The 22,250-nt window shown below is 37.2% G+C and overlaps 1 protein-coding gene across 6 annotated transcripts in view; it reads right to left on the bottom strand.

The window, feature by feature from the left end:
- The window catches only part of Lov (BTB/POZ domain-containing jim lovell protein), a 137,350-nt gene that overhangs the window by 6,612 nt on the left and 108,488 nt on the right, over positions 1-22,250 (bottom strand). The window contains exons 1-2 of one of the 6 annotated variants that reach the window (XM_072894073.1): positions 8,357-9,678; positions 1,100-1,499 (exon numbers count right to left, since the gene is read on the bottom strand). In XM_072894073.1, the coding sequence (XP_072750174.1) occupies positions 1,100-1,290 (191 nt within the window). In that variant the 5' untranslated portion in view covers positions 1,291-1,499; positions 8,357-9,678. Of the gene's footprint in view, positions 1-766; positions 885-1,099; positions 1,500-5,076; positions 6,011-6,156; positions 6,547-6,585; positions 6,636-8,356; positions 9,679-22,250 lie in introns of those variants that run through there. The other 5 variants (XM_072894077.1, XM_072894078.1, XM_072894075.1 and 2 more) reach the window with 5 other exon arrangements.

The raw sequence follows: 22,250 nt of genomic DNA, 5'->3' as shown, positions 1-22,250 counted from the left end.
TTGTTATAAAATTTACTGCTCCTATCGCCATTTTCTTAATGTAATTTAGAATTTGAAGAGCAATCATGTCACATGAATTTCTTAAATTTTTGTTTAAATTACCTAATGTAATAATTAATAGTTAATTAGTTCTATATTAAATCAAGAATGACATATCAAGAGTAAGGATTCTCATTATATGTTTATGATGAAGAGAATCATCATTATTATACAAATTATATAAAAAATGTATGATAAGGAAAACCTAAAAATGCAAAAACTAAATATTTTGCAAAAATATAGCAAAATACAGTAAAGTAATAGTATAATAGTATAGTGTCGGTAATCAGTATAATAGTGTTTTCATTACTGTCTTACAAAAATAAAAAAATTTGGAAACAAAATAAAAACAGTAGAGTTTACTATTACAAAAAAATGAGAAAATACATTCAATTTCGATAATGTCAACATGTTATAGCATTTTCTCTCTCTTCAATCTTTACTAAAGAGATAAAAAATGACGTATTTTGCCATTATTAATAAAAGTTTTTTTTTCTATACGTTTACTTCATTCTATTTTTTACTCTACAGCAAATGAGTCAATTTTAGTAAATTTGCGAATATTATAAACGCTTGCAATTATTGAACTAAATATTATGTCTATCATTTTTTAAAATACATTTCATTGCGATTAAAAAATTTGCTTCGTGGAAGTAGTAGACTGTAAAAGTTTATACAGTTTTAGGTGGGATAAGACTTTGGTAAGAACTTTTAGATAAACACTTACGTAAAATTATTCTTGTAATCTGTCTGCGCGTGCATGTACTTTTAATAAATAAAATAATTCTTCTGGTTTTCTCTTATTGGCGTATCATCACAAAATTTCGCATATTTCCTGTCGTAATCTTTAAAAAAAAATGTTAGTTTGAAACAATAAATTAAAAAATAATAAAACACAAAAAATTATTTCTACTATTGTATCCACCTTTGGATAATAAAATAAAAAAAATAAGTTTTGTGTTAGAACTAAAAATTGTGTTAAAAGAGATAGAGAAAAAAAATAAAAAATACGTGCTTAAAACATTTTATACCTTTTTTTTTTTTTTTTTTTTTTTTTTACCTGCAGGCGCTGAGAACGACTTTGTGTGCCTTGACGCTGCTTTCGGCGCAGATCAGGGTCACGTCGACGAGGTTCTCTTCATGCAGCAGCTCTTGAAAAAACTGTTGTATGTGAGCTTGATGATTGTTCCATCGTAAAGAATAAAGAGATTGAACACCCATCCTGTCGGGACTATCCCCGACGCTCGACATTCTTCTTCCGTCGCTCGCGCCGGAAGTTGGTGACTTAGCACAGCCACCTTGCCCCGCCCCGTTCTCTCTCGTGCCGTGTTTTCGTGGTCCTGCGTGGTCCTTCCTCTTCCATGCACGCACGTATGTGGCCACGCACGTACGAAGGTAACTCCCTCTTCGTTCTCCTCCCCCTTGACCGCGTCGTCGCTATTTTGCACCGTGCCGTTCTCCTAAAATCCGAGAATGCGGAATGACCGGTTAAAAGCCCGCTTCGCCAAAAAAGGATGAAGTCTTCGAAACAGAGAAAGAGAGACAGAGAGAGAGAGAGAGGGGGAGAAATATGCGACGCGACATTTTCAAAGATCGTGGAAAAGAGAGAGGAAGGTTCCAAGAGGTTCTTTGAATTTTCTCACCGCTCGGAGTTTCGAAGGCTCTACGACGGCGATGTGCGCTTGCACCGATATCACAAGTCAAGCTATTAGAAAGTTTTTGCAATACCGTGTTTCAAGATACGGTAAACGTTAAGTCGTAACGTATTTCGTATGAATAAATCGACAATTTACAGCTTGGACCACACTTTACACTTATATCACACTTTTTCATTTATCCAAGATTTCAACAGGATTTAGCGAGACTAGAATTTTAGAAGCTATTTATCATCCAATTTTTACGCACAAACACCGTCGCTCTTTTTTTACGAAAATTTTGTTATATACAAATATTTTATATCTGCGTAAAAATATTTTATGAAGTAAAGAGAGATATTATTTATATAGTATTTCATTATATCATAAGATGGAATAAATTGTTATACGCGAAGCTAGATATTTGTTGCAGAAAGAAAATCTAATTTATATATAAATTTCTATGGGATTACGCACATTTGTGAAAAAAGTTAACGTTTGTATTACAAGAGGATAAATTTGCAAATATTGTAATTATTACATTACGCGACAAACTGATACTATCGTTACTTACTTATTGTTAGATAGATAATCATCAAATATGTGCCGGTCTTAAGAACAGCACGCGCGTTAATTATTCATTCGGTCGAATGTGTGATAATTATTATTGAATCGCACTTCGGGCGTGATTCACCTCCTTCCCCTATACTCCATAATGACGGACTCGCTTCATCGACGATCGAGTGTTTGGCTATGAATAATTTTGCGCCTGATAAAAAGGGATAACTTCTGGGAAAAAGGGAAAGACTGATGGCCATACGATCAATTTCGCACGCTTCCTACGATTCGTTGCGGGGCAAATTTTCCGAGTCGACACGCGAAATCACCATGAGCGGATCACTTTGCGGATTCGAAAGTTATATCAATCGCATCGAGAGACACCCACGCGAGATTGCAACAAAACGAAACAGCAAAAAACAAATAAATTCTACGATTCTCTTAAAAGAATTAAATATATCGCACATTGTCTTTTTTTTATCGTTGACTGACATTCTACCATCCAGCCCTTGGAAAGTTATTAGAAGACACTTATCTGAGAGCCAACTCGTCTTTATCAATCATCCGTTAAATTACAGCGATTCGTAAACTTGTCGAGAAAATGCGCGTTACACTTATAAGCAAGGCTTTTTCGAACAGTATCCCCTTTATTAACACTCCTGCATAAATGTATGATTTTAAATTAGATAGAGTGTGTTCAATAACATAAACAATAGTATAATATATTTAATGAAATTACAAATTACAATGTATTTGTAATACATACATTTTTTTAATTAGCTCATGTGCATCCACTCGTTTCCCTCTCTACGTCAATAAAATATAATATTTAACATACAAGTAGCCGCACATATTTCTAACGCAATGAATAACCCTTGAACCTCTGCGCGTTGCTCTAGTCATCTGTAAACGACATATATCAGAACGAATAACGTAACGTTCGTGCGTTCATGTTTATTTTATGATTAAAATAAAATTAATGCAAAAAAGGTGACACACATGCGTAGACGCGCAATATGATCTGGAACGAGCACGCGTACCTCCCTTTAAACGCGTCACGTCATACGCACATATATAATTGTGAATTGCATCTTGTTAAAATTTAAAAAAGAATTAGTTACAATGCATTCGATAAACCATTCTGAGTGCAGTTGTGTAACATATATACAATAACGATAAAGTAAATAAAATTGCGAAATAGAAGAATCCTCCTGCACGATTTACGTTCAAAAGAGATTCTACTCTGAAACGAAAATATAACTTGATAATGTTACGAGAAAAAGTAAGAAAATCTCCCAAAATAAAATCGATATTCAATAGAATAGAGAGATTTCACTTAAATTTGTGTCAAGCGTCAAAATCACTGTCAGTCATCGGCGTTAAATAAGCAATTAATAAAAAAGCGCGTTTTACCAGCATCGCATAATTAACTGTTAGCTGACAGCTCTCTTACAATTGTAAACAATCTTTCTCCTGGAAGAGACCGAGGTAGGCGAATACGGCAAACAACGAACCGCAACAGAATACAAACGAGAACGAGTGTCACGCGACAAAATCAAATAATCGAACTCACTTTTCGACCCACTACCCTTTTATAGCACACACTTGGACGGGGAACGCAAAAGCGCCGTTAAAACGCGTACGACCGCGTTTCGATCACTTTGATGACAAATCACGAGATTGGAAAACACTTTTTTTTTTCTCTCTTTTTCTCTCCCTCTTTCTGATTTGATTCATAAAACGTATCCCAGGGAACTGCCGGACCGGAATACGTCACTGTGCGCCGTCGAAAACTCCCCGCAAGTTTGTTGTCCAACTCGCACGTGTTCAGAAAAAGCGCGAATTTACATCGATCGGTACTCTTTCGCGATATCTCATGCTTTATTTTCCCTTATTATTTGCCATGATCGAAGAGATCGTTGCACGCGTGAACTATTAGTCAACGGTACATTGCATATTAAAGTTTGTCAGATGTATATATATGAAAAAGAATGATGATTAATGTCGATGCCTGCGATTCGTGCGATACGTAACCAATCATGATGGCTAATAAAAGTTTGAAATTTTGGAATGGAATAACGGAAATACGTGCGACAATTCGGTAGTCGATTGATGAGATCGGATTCCCACGTGCTCCAACCCTCAACTGGCTTAACCTCGATATCCAAGAGATATGTGAGAAGGATTAATCGCTGTATGGTATCATTATGATTTCTAGATGGATTAATATCCGAATTTTAATACCTGATAAAACAAGAAGTAACTAATTAAAATGTAGATTTGTAAAATATATATGTAGCACAGGTTCTCTAACTATAATAAGTACTTTTCAGATTTCTCTCTCACAGTTCGCGAAATATTTTTGAAACTTTTACTTTAGAATGCTTTTTTTTTCTCTTTATATCCTCTATGTTATAAAAAACGTGTATGCTTCTTTTACAATTTTATAAATATATAATCGTAAATTTTTTAATATATCATCGATTAATCAGTTTTTTTATTTTTATAGAATTTAACAAAAATTTAATATTAATATTCTAAATTGTTCTATAACGTATCTTTCGACGATATGACAAAATGTATGTCTTATACAAATCGCATATATTCTGTATACACCTAATTAAAACATGTAAATGCTTATTGAATGAGAAAAAAACTACTAGATAACCGCTGTTTATTAGTATTGCGTATACTAATCATCCAATTCCGCTCCTTTTTTAGAATCCGTACATTATACTCGAGAGAAAAAAGTTGGAAGAAACTTTAAAATTTACAGATGCAGAGCGTTATAAACATCAACTTAAAATCATCAAATTAAAAAAATAAAGCTCGTAATCATAAATACCAGACATGCAATGAGATTTAGAGATGATCATCACAAATCTCCGAACAATGGATGCTGCTAGTTGAAGGTTAAAGCACCGGTCTCGCTTGAGTGATCTGATCGAGCTCTCACAGATCTACGATTGGATCTCACGAGTTGGATTCCTCCCCGTGTATAGAACACAAATCCTCTTCGTTAATGCGAGTTGTCTCTTTCCAATTAGAATTATTCGATCCAGTCGTAATAGAATCTACGAGAAATCTCGTTCTCCCAGAATATCATCTTGAGACTCATCAAAATCATTCGACTCGCATGTTTGCAGATTTTATGCCACTAGGGAGAACTTTTTCGAGAGAGACGTAATCTCAAAATCGAGAAACACATGGAAGAGCAATGCACAATCGCGTATCGCATTTTACATATGATGCACCACTGACAATCTGGAGGCTCACTATACGAAGGATCGAATCTCTTATCGGCATTCGACTCACTTTGTGATCGTCTTCAAAATCTCAAACGTTCTCGCAGAATACTCGACTGACAAAGGATCACGCACAAGGCGCCGATTTACGACGCAGGAACCTTGCGCGGGAAGACTGCGAATCTCCAGAGACTCGGCAAAACATCTCTATTGTGTAAATGTGCGCCAGAGAAGGAGTGAGGAATCAATGAAAAAGGAAGAACAATAAACAGGAAAAAACAAAGAAAAATACACTTGTTTCTTACTCGCCTTAGTATATTTACTCTGCTTAGCTAAAGTAAGCAACATATCAAGAAATCATTACGCAAAAAACGTTGAAAGAACATTACGACATAATAAAGATGATTATGCATAACAAAGGAAAAAATGTAATCATTAAATAAAATTATACGATTAAACTTGTACTGAAAGAAAATCGTAAAGTTTGATTTTGCAAAAATTCAATCAATCAATACCGTGTAGTCAAATCAGTAAGCAAAGATTACATGTATAGTTGTAAAGAGGTCTTTAAAATCATAGTAAAAAAAAAAAAAAAAAAAAAAAAAGAGAGAAAAAATATAGGAGGAAACCAGGAAGCGTGACGCTCTTAAACGATCAGCTGATTCCTCACTGTCACCCACCGTGCAGGTCGCGATGAGAGAGATCACAAAAGCAACGAGAGCACACGAGGAAACTACCGGTCACACATGCTGCTCACACGTGGTGGATTTTTTCCAAAGTATGTCATATATATATATATGAGCACACGCACAACGTGTGTAACACGTTGCGCGTAAGACACCGCACTAAAACAATCGCGAGCACCTGCAGAGCGAGATCCCGCGCTATTTCTCGTCGCGTGTATCTCTAGTAAACACCGCGCGGCCGGGTAAACACTGGCTTTCACGAAGTCGCTCGTGGGACACCGGAGGAAATTCACGACGGAAGGTTGAGAACGCAGGAATAGCTGTCGCGTATCTCGCGGCAAGAGACGCACGGGGTTGACTGCCGTAGCTGGAGGTAGGACGCGTGTGTGTCGCGCGTGAGGGGGTGGTTGAGAGAGAACTGACCGTGTGGTGCGGGTTGCGTGTGCGGCACACAGAGCGGCGTCGGCGACGGCCGGTGAGTGAATGCGCCGTGACGTTAGGCGCCCCTCCTAAGATTCCCGCCCCTCTCGCTCCTTAAACCTCACATGCTACCCCTCCCCATCTCTTCGTTTCTCAAGCGGTCGGCGCGTCTCTTTCTTCGCGGGGCGGTCTCGCTCGCTCGCCGGTTACCCTGCGTCTTTCCCTTCATCTCTATCCCTCTCTCACTCCCGTTCTCTCACTCATATGCGATCTCCAATCCACCTTCCTTTCCCCACTCTCCCTTCGGTTTCTCCGCCGTCACTGTGCTCTCCCTTCCTACCCGTCCCATCCTCGCACGTACAAACCGGCTCGTTCGTTCTCTCTCCCACCCTGTCGCGCTCTCTTCCTCGCCACCCCCGACGCTTGTCCCGCGCCGCTCCAACCAACGCTCGCGGACCGCGAACTACCCCTTTCCTTGCTTTCTACTTTGGGGAGAGCCCCGCTTGTTCCGATGCGAGACGCGCCGCTTCTTGTTGCCCTAACTCGTCACCCCCTCACCCCTTTTCACCACTGGGCGCGCGCGACCTAGCCCTCTTGTATCCGCCGGAATCGCCGCGCGGTTCATCGGAATATCAACGGCCACGAAAAGTTTAACGCGTTGGAGATATCATAATTTTTTTAAATGTACTCCTTGTTGCAAGTGATATTTGCAACTGTTGATTTATGCGATTTATACAAAAATCTTTTCAGTATTTTACCGCGATTTAACAATTGCCTTACAATATTTATCTTACGTACAGTACGCGAGAAAAAGTTTGTTTAACAATTTAGGGATACGTTATTTTGTCTAAGATACGTTGTATTACATGGTAACTGCAAAATAATTATAATTGTTTACTATTTTTAACATCTTTTGTATTTAGTCTCTGGATATTTATGATTGAATAGATTTGCATATAACACTCGCTCAAAATCAAAGATGCTTTGGTACTATACACATTTGTCAGCAACAATTCGTTAAAAGTTCCTATGAAAAAATATTTTCAGAAAAAAAGGTTTTCCGCAATTATTGATTGATTGCAAATTCATGAAAAAAAAATAATCAACACAACAAATGACATTTATATACCATTATATATTACAACTTTTTCTAAAATACAGTTTTGTGATTTTTTTTTGTAATGTAAGACAAATCATTTAATGTATTACGTAGAATATAATTGTACATAATTATTAATAAAATTCAACTTGTTAAGGTAGAAAATAAAAATACCCTGTTGCATATGCCTCACGCACACATATGCCGCCTCTCCGATATTTATAAAAAATAAAAAATAAAAAATAAAATATCTTTACGCACAATATGTTACTAAGAATAAACAACATGTAAATTACACCTCATTACCATTCACGTCATAGAAAATAAACATATATACGCCTATTCTCAACTTGAGCAGGTTTGACTCTTTCAAATTCCGAATTAGTATTTCGATATAATTTTTTCTTCTTTCTTTTATTCCAAATATATAAAATTATGATATACATGTAGTAATTATATTGTAAAATGATGTCCATTTAATTTAACGGGACCAATTTTTATGACCTGTCCTGTAATGATATATAAAAATAAAATTTTTTTATAACTGCCTAACGAATCTTTGAACAGTTTCAATTCTCAAATGTTACAAGAAAAGTACAAGTCTTCAAGTTTGCTAAGTATTTCGAAATTGTTTAACCAGAATTTAAGAATTTAACCCTCATAAAAGGAATATACCTGCGAATTCTAAGAATCTCGTCTGTCTTTTTGGCACAATGTTCCTCTCCTTGCCCTTCTTTGCGAATAATCTTCCGTGTGGATTGTCGTCAGTTTAGAATTTTACCAAATTAGTAATCCTGCGAAAAACTGAATCGCCTCGCCGTCGAAAGCTCAATCGACGGCGAATATATTAAGATTATCGAAACACACGGAGATAATGGAAATGATAAGAATATCAACGATATAGTCAATTAGTCAACATTGCCGGCAACGATGGCATGAGATTCGCGATAAATTCTAGAAAATAATATCTTGAATATATATACATATATATAATAATGCTATAACTACAAAGTTTTGCTTCACGAAAAGTCTGCAAAAAAAAGTCTTCTTTTTTTCTTTTGCTTCACTTGCAAACTTAACAAAAATAAAAATTAAAACAGTATTTTTTTGCGTTTGACTTCTGTTAATCACTGCAAAATTTTTATTTTCTTATTTAATTTTTAAAAAATTTTTTATTCATTTCAGTTCATTTTTCAATTTCACTTTTAGTTAGATTATCTTTTAACATCACGGGTCTTATTGTTCATACTTAATAATGTGGATAATAAATAATAGTTACGATTTTAAAACGGGGCACCAACAAAAGATTTGAGATCCAAATCCAGGATCTGTGGAAAATTCCGTTCTCGAATCGTGGCACATTGAAATGTGCATAGAAAATGGAAGATTTTTTTTCCTAGAATTTTCTATAATATTTGCAAATTCTTTCCGCTGACGGGTCACATAACCGGTCTTGGGAATGTTACCTCCAGGTATCTTCGAAACGGTGGCCAGAATAATGGTCGGTGCAAATCACTATAGGCAAGCACGCACATGACACAATCACATAAACAAATGCACGCGTACACGTGCACAAATTAAAATATTGTCAGTTGTTAACCCATCGACAAGGTGATGATACTATTATCGCGCATTTTCGCATTATCTATTATCGTCGTCATCAGCTTCATGTTGCTTCGGTTCACTCTGTCGATTGTGCACTTACACACTTACAAATGTGAGTATGTAACTATCACACGACAAGGATATTTCCTTCACAAATCGCTATCTTGCACCGTGATCTCCGCGCGCAAAATTCCGCAGGTGGCACGACGCATGCACGTTACATACACACGTATGCACCTAATACGCGGCGGGAAAACGGTCGAGCGGTGACCATACAACCTGGCTCTCAGAGCGGTCGAGTTGTTACTGCCTTGCTACTGAAAGTGGAGAACGAGACGAAGAGTCCCACCTCCTTGTGCCACCTCCAGCCGAGTGGGTACCAGCCCATTGGACCCTCCTTCCGTTCTCTCTCTCTCTTTCTTTCTCTCTCTCTCTCTCTCTCTCTCTCTCTCTTTTTCTTTTTCTCTCTATAAGGTTGAGATCCCATATACTGAATTATAATATTGCACGCATTTTCACTTGAAAGATTTCCATGTAATCTTCGAAACAACGAAACATACCTTTATAACACTTTCGATTAAACAGAAACAAATTTTTCAGAAAACAGTCCATAAACCGATCTTTTTATATATTTTATAAAATTATATGCAATAAATATGTGAATAATAACAATGTTTTATCTGCGTTTTTTTTTTATAAAGTTACAGTTGGATGAATAAGCTACAATATTTGGATAAAGCAAAATGTATTAATAAACTAATGTATCAGAAACATCTTGAAAAACAAATATTTTTCAAAAAAATGTTAAATGTCTCTTTCCTCTCTGGAGTATATTCTGACAATGAACCTTTGTTAGAACAATGGAGCGAAGACTTATTACATAAAAGATTAACAATAAAATCCAAAACGGTAAACAACATTTTCAAAGAAATTTATAGCATTCTTTTTATAATTTTTTTATCTTTTTTAATCAAAATTTTGTACTCCTTTTTTTCAGATATATCCTCTTCGTGTGAATGTAATTGTTGTTACAGAAAAATTGTTGGTACAGGTAGAACATTTTTGTAAAAATCCTTCTTTGCATGACATTAAAATTCACAGAGATTAAGAAAAGATTTAGAAAAGAATCTATTATATATTTTGTACCTATTGTCAAAAAAATTACTTGACATCTTATCTTAATTTATAAAAAAATCTTATAAATAAAAAGAAATTGAAATGAATGGTACACCTGGTACAGTACACCTGGTTTTCAATGTTCTCACACGGTTCTTATGTGTTTGCCTCCAAATTTTCTATTTTCTTTCGTCCATCATGATGGAGAAGAGGAACCTCACAATGTTCTCCATCAGGTAAAAACCGCTTTCGTATTATTATGAAGTATCCCAGGCCAAAGGAATTTGTTAACAATATGAATCCCGCCTTTGCAATTGTTTGTACAATAAGCCGCTTACGTACGGACTCCAAAAGATATTACTGTGTGCGTGTATTTATAATAATTCTCACTAATTTTCATCAACTCTTAATGTTCTTATACCGGCATTATGTCAGGGAGACATACTGCATTAAAATCATTCTGAAGAAATAATATTCTAGTGATTTTTCATACGGGAAACGGCGACATCGTGTATCATACGTAGTAAAATTATCAATAATATAATTTGCATAATGTTTAAAAAAGTGTCGCTTGCAGTTTGCATAGAATTAACAAAATTTTATCTAGCTTTTACGAATATAGTCTATTGCAATAATCGTCCTTCGATGTGTGCCATGATATATAACTTCGACATTTATTTATTAATCAATATTCTTATTTTAATGTTATCTTTGCCGTCAATTATTAGAATGCGGATAAAGACCGGCGATGATGTTAATTATGTTAGAAGGAATTTTCGGGAATTATTTTAGAAAGAAAAGACTTGATTAAATTTTCTGAAACTTTTAATATATTTTTATGCATGTTTTTAAATATAAAATTTTTTTTTTTTATTGGAAACGTCCATTTTTTGCGGAGTTATAAAGCTCGATCTTCACCGCCTCAAGGCCGACGTTGCTAATCGGCATGCAGTATAGGCTTACCTGGTTTGTCAAAACTCCCTAGAAGAGAGCTTTGAAAAAAAGATACTGATTTTTAGGTAAAATTTTTGTACAAAATTCCGTATTATTAATTGTAAACGTTTTTTTATAGTGGTTTTAGGTTCTTCCAATTTGTAATTTTATTAAAAAAATTAATTTGTTTGATTTTTTGTTCTAGAATAAAACTAAATAAGCCTAAACTGCATACCCATTAGCAACATCGGCGTCGAGGGAGTAAAGGCCAAGTTTATAACTCTATACACAAAAAATGGACGTATTCCAATACTTTTTTTTTTTAATTTAAAAACATGCACAGAAATATATTAAAAGTTTCAGAAAATTTAATTAATCCTTTCTTTTTTAAAAAAATTCCCGAAAATTACTTTATTTTCAGTGATATACTTGAGCCTCCCCCCTTAAACTACCACGAATAAAATTCCGACAATTTCTTCATAATTATAAGAAAGTATGCTTGTATGTAATTTATCTTAATAATCATAGATATACATAAATACTAAATGAAATTTTTGTTAGTACATATATAATAGACCGTAAATTGAGATTAAATCAGCGTAAACTGTTTCTTTCAACACACATTTCTACTATCAGAACAAAACATGACACGTACCGTATAGTTTTGTAAAAGTTCTGTAAAACTCAAATTTAATGTGCCGTTCATCGTTTGTACGCACAAATATCAATCGTTTTGCTTCTGGTTGAACCATAATTAAAGCATAATTAAAGTAACCCCAAAGATCTTAATAAAAATGCGTACTATAATAGAAAGTAATAACATTCTTCCACGTTGTTTCCCAACATATTGAAAGACGTTTTTCTTCCGAACCGATAGCCTTCTTGAACTTATACGATTATGCAACATGCGAAAGAAATTTGTGACGGATATTAGAACAAACCTTTCTCGATTATCTGCTCGTACCTAAAACCTTTTTCCACTCTGCTGAACGGTTAACACTGGGGCGCAATCTTACTTTACACGCACGATATCGTAATATAATATTCATATTTACAACTTAATTCAATGAGTCAAAAAAATACAGTCCTTTTGAGCTGAGCTTACCTGGCAAACAACACATAAATGACGAATGTTAATTTCCCCTGTTAAAATTAAAAAAATGCGTACGTCATCTACGTAAACGGCACGTTTGTTAACCGATCCGTTCGATTTTTTATTCATGAAAACAATATATCAAGGAAAATTTGTACGTGATGGACAAGGACACTCTCCAAAAGGATTTCTGATTACGGGACAAAAAATATTCTTGATAGGTTTCGTCATCGTTACAATCTCATGTAGTATAAAAATAAAACACTTTTATCATATTTCAAACAATTTTAAAATTAAATCAATTATTCCTATTCTCTTCTCTCGAATTAAATAAGATTGTCTTACTATTTTGAGACAAGAGTAACATATACAAATCTAAGTTTATATATTCTTGCATTTAGAATAACTTGTTTGATGTTAGCGCCACGATAGTTGACGCTACCAAACAACATCTTACTAAAAATTAACGCGATAGCACCAAGCTCATTTATTCTATTTAAGAATTTTCCAACAAAATTAAAATATTATTATCATGTTTGTAAAATATTGTTTTTTCAATAATATATATAATTGTCGCTGTATCGATCCTAGTTTATGATAGATTAAAGAATAATAGCATTGAATCGAGAAATCTTTTCTGGGTGAACATTCGCTTCTCTCTCCGAAAATTAATTCATCTATTTCTTTTTACTCTTTCGAGTTACCATCAAAATATAGTATAAATTAAGTATACGATGGACTGAAGAAGCTACAATAACGTTAATTGAAAACCACAGAAGATATGACCCGTTGTGAAAAAATTGTTTTCTATCTTAATAAAGAGAAAGAAAATATATACCTATGTAAATGCGCAATGTCTACCGTCGCTTTTTCATTTTACTTTTATTTATTTATTTTCATTTTTTACCAAACTAACCATGATGATGAAACTTGCACTTATCACTGCTAGCAATTATCACTACATCCATCCGATATTTTTTATTTCCATTCTAATAAACGTCGATTCTAATTAATATTCAAAAAGAAGCCAAAAAATGCAAATATGTCTATATTTGTTTTTTATTTTCACTCATGTTATAATTGTTAGACAACTGTTAAACAAACTTTTGAGATTGATTGCAGCAAAACGTTACGTAATCTGCGACCTTCGAACAAAAGGTATATCAGTCAACTATATAACGGCCTAACCGGAGGGTCGCCCGGCGCCGTACAAGCGAGTACTTCCCGACACATAAAGCGTCGCTCGACTGGTCAATTCGCACGGCACAGGTGTCCTCGAGTTGTATACGTCGTGCCTCCCTTCAAGATTTCATCATGTGGGGTAAGAAAGAGCAACGGAGCAAGACTTAAGTTCATAAACGAGGGTGCATACCTTCACCTGCTGAGAAAAATTCTGTAGCGTAAACTAGCTAGTGCATGACTAATCGCTACATGTGCCATAAAAGCTCGAGAAAAATTGCTTCTTTGCGACAAAGGAAGATAGAGAGGGAACGAAAGAAAAGGAGAGAACAAAATATTGAAAAAAAAAAAGTGTTAACGAATTTTTCGGTGCAAGTATATATAAACAGTATGCTTATTCATATTTTTTTTTCTTGTCTGATCAAACAAATTTCTCATCGCTAGAAAAGAAAAGGAAAGAAGTACATCCACATAATTTCTCGTTCAATGAATGAAACATATTCGACCACTTGTTATTATGCCAAAAGATGTGAAACATTAGATAAAACAGAAAGAAAAAGAAATAGACGAATAAATAAATAAATATAAATTTGAAATCTCAAATGATAAATTGTATAAAAATTTATGTACACATAAAAAGTTTCATAGATTAATAAATAAATTAATATATTTTATATATTAGTATGATTATCATTATTAAATTATTGGTCACAGAAAGAGAAAATGCAAAGTTAGAAAAATCTATGCTTAATACTTAAATAATGTTTAATTTAAACCAGTTTATCTGTCATCTCTCGAAGAAATCACTGCTTTTCGTGATTCTACTAACTCGCCGGTTGATCTGTGAAATCAATTAAAAAAAGAATTGTTTGCAATTAAGAAACTTTTTTGCGGAGCTAATTTAAGTTCCGCCAAAAATTTCAGCATTTCTTCTAGTCATCGCGACCACGTAGAGTATATTTCGCTGGAAAAAAATCGTGTTACGTTTCCTCAAGAAGTTACGAGCAGTACGGAAAAGCTGCCTCGCATAATTTTTCGCGCACGGTAGGAAACTTCGGCCCGCGCCCGTTCGCGCTCGCCGCCTCTCATGGTCGACCCAGCCGGAATTAATTAGTATTCCATAGCGCGATAATAATCGCGGTAATTAAAAGACTCCGAAAATCCAGTTCGCCAGCAAGTTTCGAACGCAGCGCAAGTAGAGCGGGAGACGCGAGGGTGGCCGAGCATTGGGGACGGGGGGGATGCACGCGTGGGACGACGAGGGGGCTACAAGGTGGTCGTAGAGAAGTACCTACTTCCCGTAGCCATCCGCCCGTTCTTGTGTCCCTGTTTAAGGATTTCGCCGGTGCAGAGTGCCTGGTACCACTACATACCCCCCCTGGTCTTCTCTCCCCCTGGCCCCGGTCGCCCCCGCTTGCTCTCAACGCGTACCGCGCGCGCGGCACCCCACTCCAGTTCGTTTTCCTCATCCGCGAGGAGGAAACAGTTCGCAGAGGTTCTCATCTCTGCGCGTCGCGCCCGCCGCACCGTCACACGTGCGCGGTGGCGCGCGCGCGCGCGCGCGTACGAGCGGGAGGGCGGGTGGCGGCGGGCGCGCGTCACGAGGCGCTAGAAAAGCGAAGGTGCCCACGGATGTATTTTTTAATTATTGATTTTAATGACGAGGGGAGCCGCTGCCAACGCCATCTTGGATGCTGGGCGGAGTAAGAAGCGTTTCTCTACTCTCCCCCTCTTCCCTTCTGTCCGCTGCCCCCCTCGCACGCTCTCGCTCGTTGCCACTACTCACTCTTTTCCTCTCGCTTCTCTTCCGCGACTCTTTCGGGGGCCGCTCCCTCTCTTTCTTTCTTTCTCATCACGCCGGTCGCTCCTTCTTTTTCTACTACATCCTACCTCGCTTTCTTCCTTCGGTCCCCGCTCCCCGTCGTCGCTCGCACCGCGCGGTCTCCCTCTTTCTTCTCTACTAATGCCGAGAGATAGACAGATGATGATTAAGAAAGCGCTGGTACGTGTGAGGACAACGCCGCGACGCTTGGTACCTCCGCCCCCGCAGCGCCGCGTTCTCCACCACCTCGTCATCCTCCTCCTCTCTCTCCACCACCGGCGATTCTTCTTCCTCTTTTCCTCTCTCGATTCTCTCCACTGCACTTTTCTCCCTCTCCTTCCTGACGGTCGCGGGTTCTCTCCTTTTTTTTCCGCCGCTTGATTTCCGCTCGTTCATTCCCTCTATCCTCGTCTTGTCCCCCTTTCCCTGTAAACTTTTTTCCCTCTCCGCGAGCCTTACCTCCTTGTGGTTACACGTTTGTCGCGTGCATCATAGTCCGCGGAGAATGCCTCCGGATAGCTTGCCTGCTATTTGTTACTGATAGTTTCGCGAAAGAAACGTGATTAGCGCGATTATTATCAGACGCGGTCGATCAGCGACGAACACGAATTATTGACGATTTCAGGGAGAATGTTTATATCGATCAATGTCGATATAAACAACGAATCGATCTAATGGTTCCTCGAAAATCGCTCATTTTTAAACATTAGCGTTATTGCTTTTTGTTAATTCTTTTTCTATTAATCCCTCCAAGTGAATTTAATTAATTGATTACACTTTATTAAATACAAAAATTGCTGACAATTACAAGTTTTCTGACATCAATATTATGAAAAATTACAATTTTTACAACAAAATTCTTAGATCATTGAATGTATCGGATCAATATAGAATACAATTGCAACTAAGAATATGTTTAAAAAATTCTAAAGTCAAGAAGCTATTAAGTTTACAAATACAATTTTTAGAAAGTTATTAATGTATTGTCAGATATTTTATGATAAATATTTATGCTTTCTATTCTTTATTAAAATAGAAATAAAACAGATTAATTATGTAGTGAGAAAGAGAGAATCAATTAAGACAAAAATTATTTGCATCAAAAGTGTCTAATGCTGATTAAATTGACCAGCTTATACATATATACATATGTGTGTGTCTGTCTTATCTTATATATTCTCTCTTTTGTCTCTATTAAAACAGTATATATAGTCTTTCCAATATTTTACATATTTTTCATAAGAATATATATAGATTTATTTGAAAGATCTATTTAGAAGAAAAAAAATGATATAACGTATTTTGTTATATCTTAGTCTTGTAAATCCTTATAAATCCTTATATTGCAAAAAGACTTGTCAAGAATATTAATCTTATTTATCAAACACAATTTTGCTACATATGCAAAGAATTTCTTTTGTCTATAATAATAAATTAAGTTTTATTCAAAGCAACAACATTTTTGCTTTTTAATAGAAAAATATATTTATTATAAACTTTTTTTTTCTAGGAACGACAAATTCTTGTTTCTACAAAAAAATTACTAAATATTTCGATTTTATTAACGAAACTTACTTTACAAGTTAGCACCAAATAATCGGTTATAGCGGCAAAGATTGATCGAGGCTACATTAAATATGCAGTAACAGCGACAATTTTTGCCGTGACTGCAAAATCCTCCTCTCTCCGTGTTGTAATAAGTAACTAAGTACACGTTCGGAGCACACATAAGTGCGTGTAAAGCGAATGAAAACTGAAACTTGCACATGAGACGTACTATGTGCAAACTACATCGATAAAATTAGCTTGAATATAGTTATTCGGACGCTATGTCCTACTTTGCATGTTTTTGGTATGAGCTATTGATCACAGTAGTGATATCAATGTTTCCTAATTCAACATTTGCAGAAGACGCAAATACACATATAAAAATAGACAGGATCATTTAAATTGGATGCATTTATTATGCAAATTATGCAAAAACTTGATGTTCTAAAAAGCAATCGTGGTAAAAAATTCATCTGTGATGTTATATGTGTAAAATTCTCCGATTAAATATTATAAATATTTGGCTTCTGACATATGAAGATATAAAAAGAAAATAGTTTCGTTTAAATAGAATATATTTTATGAAAGAAAAAGCGCCTCCAAATTTAGTATATAAAAATAAGTACTTGTTTCGTACATAGATTTATTATAGTTCAATTAAAAACTTGCGAGCTACTATATTTCCTGATTATTTTTCAAACATTATCGTGAAAATCACATGCGATCTAAATTAATTCACCGAAGCAAATGATCGTCAATCAAACCAGAACGCAACTTAAGAGAGCATAAAATCCTCGAAAAAATCTTCGCCTAATTAATCCTCAATCGGACAACAACGTTCGAAAGTAGTATAGGTACCTGTGAGTGATAGAAGAACCATTGAATTTACTCTCCGCTATCTTAACCTCCATCTGTCAAAGATGACTATCCGGCGAACTGAGCCAGCGAAAATTTCTCCCACTTCTGATTACGAGAAGAGGTCGTTTAGATAACGCTTAAATCGTGCTGTTTATCGGCATGCCCGTATCCCTGTGCGAAGGAACCCGAAGGCAAGACGCTGACACGAAATCGATCCTCGATACTTCATCTACGCGAGGAACGTCCGCGTGCGTATGTGAAGAGAAGAGCGACTAACCCGCGTACCAGCGATCGATATCATCACGGGGTTGAAGAAGAGATTCGTACATTAGGTATGCCATATGAGAAGAGAAGAGAGAAACAGGGATAGAAGGAGAGAAAGAGAGAAGAGAATCAGACGGTCGGAGGCCGCCCATTGTGAATTAATTACCCAGAATCGTCGCGGGGGGTAGCCCATGGCGCATCACGTCAACGCCGAGTCACGTTTTCGTTAATTCTCACTACGGCCTCTGCACCGGCTGTCGTTTCACCGCGCTTAAATACTTATCGATAATCCGATCGGTGCGAGAGTCGAGCCGCATCACCGAGAACCTAGTCTTCGTGAAGTCAACACGAGACCTCGCGATCGAATGACCCGGGACGAACGTGCGCCAAGCGTTCTCCAACGAAACTGGTCTCTTCATACGCATATAATTGTATTCCCGAGATAGTTGATATGCACGAGAGAATTAAGAGTGTCATTTTTATTTATCGGAAGAATCGATATCGCTGTAAAAATTGGATTTCATGCGCTTCTCAATGCGCGCATTTAATTTAATAATTTTATGTCGATAAGATCCAAGAAAAGAACGCAGACATTTTCACGCGAAAGAGAGAGAGAGAGAGAGAAGTAGTGCACAATATTATCCGCTAATTTAATCTAAACAAATTGACGTGCATGTTACAACATCATTTAATGTCATCCGCTATTTCGAGCGATTTCAACGGATATTTATTTCAGGACTCTGTGATTATTTCGCGCGATCGTTGAATCTTGATACGTATATGAAACGTGATTAATTGCAGAAAGACTTAATACTTCATGCTGAGAAATGTGTCCGCGCACAAGCTGTCTTTATAATGTGCGGATATAAATCGTGTATTCTGAAAGAGAAGCGTGCGGGTTTCTCATCGTTGACGTATATATGTAGGCCAATAATCTCTTTCAGCGACAATACCGCGATGCACGCTTCAAAGACCGCGTATCCTCCGCGTAAGAACATCGTGAAAGCAGACAATGCGCGACGGTCCAGTAAATCTCGATCGATGCTCAGCGTCCGAGGCATGAGAAAAGAGATCGGACCGGAAAGAGTGAATCGCTCGGTAATTTTGATCTTCCCGCGAGGGAACGTCCGCGCTATGACCGTATTAAAACTTATATTATTATTCGTGTACCAAAATTGTACAAATCATTTAAGCAATTTTATCTATTTTCCAACGTGGTAAGATATAAAAGCACATATTTTCAAAAATATTACATCCTGTCACGTTGTGTCTTCGATTAATAAATGAAGGTATCTTATTTTACAAAAAAAGTGTCTGCTTTTATATACATCGTAATATCGTGCAGCATAGAATTAATTCTAAAATTTATTCGTCTGCTCCATTCTCTCTCTCTCTCTCTCTCTCTCTCTCTCTCTCTCTCTCTCTCTATCTTCTCAAAAATTTGTAATTAAATTTTTCTACTTAACAAAATTTGTCATTAAAATTTTCTAGCTAATGTAAAAATAATTACTAGTTCATTAAAAATTAAAATTCGATATAATTGGAAAAATGACACTCAGTTACAGAGACAAGAAATCTACGTGACATCAAAATCACTCGCGACATCTCGCCCTTGTAACTCCTAACGCAATTTTATACTCGACTGTCGAGCGAGATAATACCTCAAGTTAGGACCGGTGACTCACAAACGTCTCGTTAATCTAAATGTCGGCTGAAACAATGAGCACAGCGAACGAATCATCTTGTCGTGACATGAGAGACACGTGAGTTATTTATCTCTCTCGAAAAACGATCGAGAATCGATGCGGCCATTGATTTGATCGACCGCGCTTACGAGCACTTCGCAGTTTTATGATACTTACTTTTACTCGGATACGCGACAGGGTTTAAGGGGGAGAGAAGAAGATATGGGGAAAAGGACAGGGGAGGAGAAAGAGGGGAGGAATAAGCGGTGGTGATGCGCGGTATAGTAAAGCGGAGAGTGTATCGGTGCCTGGAAGATGCGCCGAAGGGACGCGGGGATGGAGGCAAGGTGGGGGAGGACACGGATCGGGGTGTGAGAAAAAGCACGAGAAGAAGCGAAACAAGATCAGATCGCGGCATCCGTTGAGGTTTAGAACGGAGAGAACATCCCGAGGCGCGTTATGCTCGCGCGCAAAGTTCCGGTGCGGCGCGGGGCCACATAAATTTCGCGCGACCGTCCTCAACGGAATCCTGCAAAGGACTTTTGCGCGGGGACATATTTTTCACCTGCAACGCTCTCCTTGAAAACTGTACTTTCTTCTCGCAATTATAGACTTAAATAAATTAATAAATAAATAAATCTAGAAACGGCATTATTAGACTTTTATCAATTTCGAGTCCCTCTTTGTACAAATCATAAATTGAGCAAATAAAGATCTCAATCAAAATAATAGCAGAGGCTCTGATAATTAAAAATTTCAGAATTTTTGCGACGTTAATTTAAACGACTCGTTTGATGAATACGACTGTCTCCTACGTCCTATAAGCATCTTTAAAAAAAACTTCACGTACATCCGGTTTAATTACATGAGTAGGATTAATGGCTTTCTCAAGCTTCTTGATTTTTGACTCTCAATTAGTATCAATCAAAGCAGCGTGTGTCCTGGCGAGTGTCCAGGTTGCAGACAATTCAGTAAAATCTATAGCTAGCCTAGTATAATTTCTTATTCGTGTTCCTTAGAAAAAGAGAGCATAATTACACGGTTACTCAGGCACAATTTAATTATTATTAAACATTGCCACTAATTAAAGGATTTATCTAATTTTATGCACAGAATAAAAGTTTGTACAATTTTGCATATCACAAACAGAATCGTACCGTTTCTCTGCATACGAATTTAGGCTACTTATATTTTCCGCGAATTGTATTATAACATGCTATTATATCATGTATGGGAAGACAAAAGTAATCCAAGCGAATAGAGTCAAACAAGTTGCGTGTGCAATCGAACGATTCCTCAGGAAGATGATTTGGCGGCGACGATGTCGCGACAATTACAGATGTCTCACGACACAATGTATGCGCGCGTGTGTAAAGATAATAAAATAAACGCACAGCATATACATTTATATTATGTATTACAAAAGAAAACATTGTCTCGTGTCGTAATAATATAAATCAATCCTTAATGATCCTGCAGATCAATATCTTCGAGTTTCGCGTAACAAAAGTTCCGATCATCGCTTCGATCGAAAGACAGAGCATTTGTCTTTGTAAAGTTCATTGCCCGTTTACAAGATAAAAGTCGTATTTGCGTAGAATTAAGAATAAAAATAAAAAAAAAAAGAATTATTCAGCGTATCAGTGGGAGAGCGCGCTTTCTTAAAACGTGTCTTTTCTCGAACAGAGGCACCCCCGCGGTGTGAAAGTAACGGATCGCCGAACTCTCCTCGTTGTACCCTCGTCGTATCAGGCTGCGTGCTCTCATAGGCACCGAGCGTTGATGAGTCAAGGCGGGAAGATGAAGGGAGAAGAAAGTGGAGTGCGGGCAGTACTGGAGGAGCCCGAACGAGCTTGAAGAGAATGGAGAGCAAGAAGGAGCGCGACAAGGCAAGAGGAAGCAAGGAACAAGCAGACCTTGGGGTGAGCGAAAGAGAGAAAGAGCCAAGAGGGAAAGAGAAAGAGAGATAGATAGATAGAGAGAGAGAGAGAGAGAGAAAGAGAGAAAAGGAGAGAGAGATGGACGCGGAGGTGGCGGAGGTGGAATTAATGCACGCACCGGGCCACGCACCCAAACCCCTTACAGGCAGCCAGCCTACTTCGTTATACGACAAGTATAAGAGGAGAGCACAGAGACTTTTATTGATCGCCTGGCAAAAACTCAGGAACCCTCATTTCGTGCTCCGTACCCCCGACTCTCTTACCGGCGAGCCTCTACCAGCCTCTCTTTCTCTCTTTCTTTTCTTTCTCTCTCACCCTCTCGTCCCGCTTATCCCCTCGTTCAAGGAAAAAGTGACGGGCTGTCGTTGTCGTCGTCAGTGGCGTCTACGGTTCCTCCGATACTAAAGCCGCGCTGCCTCTCGATAATCTTTTATACTTAAGACACCGAGGTAACCCTTTCCCTTTCTACGCAATCCACCTCGTATACGTACTGATCCTCTCCTTTTCTCTCATCCCGTTACGGCCT

The sequence above is a fragment of the Anoplolepis gracilipes genome, chromosome 6, assembly GCF_047496725.1.
Source record: "Anoplolepis gracilipes chromosome 6, ASM4749672v1, whole genome shotgun sequence".
In the NCBI taxonomy this organism is placed as follows: Eukaryota; Metazoa; Arthropoda; class Insecta; order Hymenoptera; family Formicidae; genus Anoplolepis; species Anoplolepis gracilipes.
Note: the sequence above shows the minus strand (reverse complement) of the source record. Positions and strands in the feature narration are given on the sequence as shown.